Raw genomic sequence first — 3821 nt, 5'->3', positions numbered from 1 at the left:
AATTCAAGTAGAGGATCAGAGAGAAGAAGACGCAGTCTGCTTATCCCATCTGAGGCTGCTGGGGAGAAAGGCACGCAGGCAGTCGTGGAATTTGCGGTCCTTTTTGGGGTGCCCCTGCTCATCACCAGCTACTGCTGTAGCCGCCTGGTGTGCGTACTCGGTAAGGGAGCCAGCCAGCGCCGGCGGAAGAGGCTGGCGGGCTCGCGGCGGCCATGCTGCTCAACTTCCTCGTCTGCTTTGGGCCCTACAACGTGTCCCATGTTGTGGGCTACATCCAGGGTGAAAGCCCCAAGTGGAGATGTTACGTGCTGCCCCTCAACACCCTGAATTCCTGTGTCGACCCCCTTGCCTGCTATCTCTCATCATCTGGGTTCCAAGCTGACTTCCAGGGGCTGCTGGGGAGGCTGACTGGAGCCTGTGGCCCTTGGTGGCAGGAAGGCAGCGTGACACCGAAGAGTGAAGGAGAGGGGCCACCGCAGGAGCTGTCTAACATAGAGGCCAGGTAGTGGACTCTAGGGGGGCTCTGCAGCGGGTGGCCAGGAGGCCTGGCCTGCAAAGCGGATCATCGCTGGGGCAGGTCCAAGCTCAAGTCAGGCAGCACCTTGGAGAGGCAGGCTGGGGATTGGCACTGTTTGGGTCAGAGCAGGTACCCAGCCTTCCTCAGGATGTGCCCACAAGAGCCCAGCTCTTGGTCTCGCCATACTGCCCTCCCTTCTCGTGCCCCAACATGCTCAGGGAGCGGTCAAGGTGAGAGAGAACTCTGGAGAAGAAGGCGCTCCCCAGGGCAGCATGCGAGCTCCTGTGCTTTGCTGAAGGTGAAGGAGGAGCTGAGAGCAGTGTCCAGGGTCTGAGGGAGCTGCCCAGTGACTTGGGACAGAAGAGAGGAGGAATCTGTCCTTCAGAACTACTGACTCAGCTGGGCAGGAATGGGGACACAGGACTCCAGGAATGAGGGAGCATACTGCTGTCACATGCGCTCTTCCAGAAAGTTTCCACTCTTCAATAAATTCAGACTTTCAGGGACACTTATGAAAAATGACAGAAGAAAAATTACCTAAATAAATTTGGTAGCAAGCAAAAGAGAATGGTTTTTTCTTAATCTTTTTTTTTTTTTATGGTGTGTGTGGGTGGTGTATGTGAGTGTATCTTAGGTGGTGTTGATGGATGGAAGGATAAAACACGAAGACTCTGAAGGGAAAGTGTTAAACTATAAGATGCCTAGTTGCTGGGAGAGGATTTGGATTGGAAGAATAAAAGTAAGAGCTAACCTATCTTAAGGGCTTAGCCTGACATTGTCTTCAATCTTCTCAGTAGCCGTGAGGCAGGTACTATTACTATTCCCATTTTACGGGTGAGGGAATGGGCCCGGCGAGGTGAAGTCTCTCACCTGAGATCCCATAGCCAATAAGTGACTGAAGCAGGGCTGGAAGCTGAAATCAGCTGACTCCGAAACTCAGGTCCCTAAGCCACTCTGCCACCAGCTGTGTGTCATCTGCCGTGACTGGGCCCAGTCAAACATCCAGAGTCGGCTGAGGCAGTCTGACCAGGACAAATGTAAACAGGCCACAATGAGAAACAGAACTAGGTGCAAAGCAGATAGACTATTTGTGTGGATACATCCTCTTCCCAGTAAAGAAGCCCTCTTGGAAAAAAAATAAATGAAGAGAATTAGTAACCTCAGTTGACTTCGGGTTACTATAAAGACAAATGTGTGTTCTTAAGAGCTATTTTTATCAAACTGCGATCACTTAGTAATTTTTCGTTTTCCACTGAGGGTTGGTGCATGAGAAAGAGTTGGTCAGGGCCTCCTCCCCTGGGAAAGCAACCAGAGAAGTGCTGGCACCTGTTTGCACTGTCAGCTTTATTATTTCTTTTTTTAATTTGTTGTTGTTGTTGTTGTTTTTAATGACAAACCAAGAAGTCTCTTACTTTATTTTTTTATTTTGGCCACAACGCACAGCATGTGGGATCTTAGTTCCCTGACCAGGGATCGAACCCGCGCCCCCTGCAGTGGAAGCTCGGAGTTTTAACCACTGGGCCGCCAAGGAAGTCCCGGTCAGCTTTAGTTCGAAAACATTTATGGTGCACTTACTGTGTGCAGATGGCTGCGCTCAGAAATTCCGAGATTTCAATACTAACATCTTTAGCATCTGTTTTCTTCCTGAGGTTAAGGTCGCTGGGGAATGAGGACTGGCTGTGGATGGGGACTGGGTCTCAGGTGGAGGGAGAGAGACATCGTCTCTGTACAGAGATGAAGGCATGAGCTGTCCCTCTGTCCCATGGCTCATCTGTCTGTCCCAAGGCACTCAGACCTTGATGTGAACATGGGTCTGCGTGGTTCAGAAAGGGCACAGCGGTGACGTGGAGTCTTGCAGCTCCAGGAGTGGTAGCCAGGACCCACGATCGAGGACAAAGAGGAGTTGGAAACCCCGCTTTCCAGAGAGAGCCACGAAGAACAGGAGTCTGACTCCTCCCCCAGAGTTTACACCGAGGAAGAAGAGGCAGCTTAGCTGGCTGTGCTGCCCCCAGCCATCACCCAGGACCCCACCCCTACCCCAGTCTGTGTAAACTGAAGGCTGACGGGTGGGGAGGATGAAAAGTCATCAGAGGCTGGGTGGTGGTGAGGGCAGAGCTGTAGTGTTCTCCATATCTCTCGGAAGTCAAGGGAAAGGGGTGCTCAAGGAGTAGAGCGCGTGTTCTGGGGCTGCTGTCCTGTGCCCATCTAAGCAGAGGAGGGAGACGGGCAGGGAGGTGGTGTGGGCGCGTACGTGTGAATGACGGGGCACCAGGCACTCTCCCCATCTGGCAGAGCAAGCAGGTATGAGGCTCCCATGGATGAGGGCATCGCAGGCACAGGGCTGAGTGGGGGAGTTCTGGGGTGCTGGGAGAGGTCAAACCAGGTTGGGTCTCCCAAGACCGAGGTCAGAAGAACTCAATTCTAGCTGCCAAAGAGAGCCAGCACCCGGGCACCTGCCCCACGGCAGACACCAGAAGCTATTCAGTGTTAGCTAAAGCACTGTTTCTCAAACTTTTGTATCATTGTTCCCTCAAGGAGCCTTTTTGGATCTTTTCCTCCTACTCAGTACCTTCCCCTGCCTGCCCATGAAATTTTAATACAACAGACATACTATGTATCTGTTTATGTGTGTGCGTTTTGGAAGGCCACAAACCACTGTAAGACTTTTTGGCTCCCCCAGAACTAATTTTCACATCTTTGGGAGCAATAGTGCCTGTGTTGAGAACGCATGAGCTAGATAACAGGTCTCCTCACTCACAGAGTGATGAAGTCTGTCTCACACAACTGTAGCCCAGCAAAGTCAGGTTCATTATCTTGCTGGAGCAAAGGAGACCACATTCCAGAGGAAGCGTGGGGCATCTCACGAAAGAAGAGATGGGGTTATTAGAGGTTTGGGGTAAGGGTGACGTTTAGGTGATGCTTTGATGAAGTAGTATTTGATAGGCTCAAAGCACAGCAGGCCTGGGTGGAAAGAGGTCAATTTCAGGCCTGGGCTGAGAAGCAGACCCAGGGTCCGATTCTTTGGAAAATACAAAATAAAGATAAAGGTAGAATTTCGTGCCTGAAAACTCCTTATCTGAAGCTCTGGGGGCTGAAAAGCAAGGCTGCTTCTCTGTGTCACAGGCTCCTGCCCAGAGCCTGCAAGCGGCAGAGGAATGTTCCATTCTCACTGATGGGATTTCAAACAGCCACGTTGCGGACAGTCTGTGATTTTATTTTATTTATTTATTTTAAATTTGGCCATGCCACACAGCTTGTGGGATCTTAGTTCCCCGACCAGGGACTGAAGCCGGGTCCCGGCAGT

At 51.5% G+C, this 3821-nt stretch overlaps 1 protein-coding gene across 1 annotated transcript; it reads left to right on the top strand.

Moving 5' to 3' along the window:
• LOC118884601 (free fatty acid receptor 3-like) lies at positions 1–1068 on the top strand (the record flags this gene model as incomplete). Its single annotated transcript, XM_036832316.1, is given in 2 exon segments — positions 1–193; positions 196–1068. Coding segments are annotated over 2 exon segments (504 nt in total), but the record flags the coding sequence as incomplete, so codon positions are not given.
• Positions 1069–3821: the final 2753 nt, after the last annotated feature.

Source organism: Balaenoptera musculus, chromosome 19 (assembly GCF_009873245.2).
Source record: "Balaenoptera musculus isolate JJ_BM4_2016_0621 chromosome 19, mBalMus1.pri.v3, whole genome shotgun sequence".
Classification (NCBI taxonomy): domain Eukaryota; kingdom Metazoa; phylum Chordata; class Mammalia; order Artiodactyla; family Balaenopteridae; genus Balaenoptera; species Balaenoptera musculus.
The sequence above is the reverse complement of the archived record's forward strand: the minus strand, read 5'-3'. Positions and strand labels throughout refer to the sequence as shown.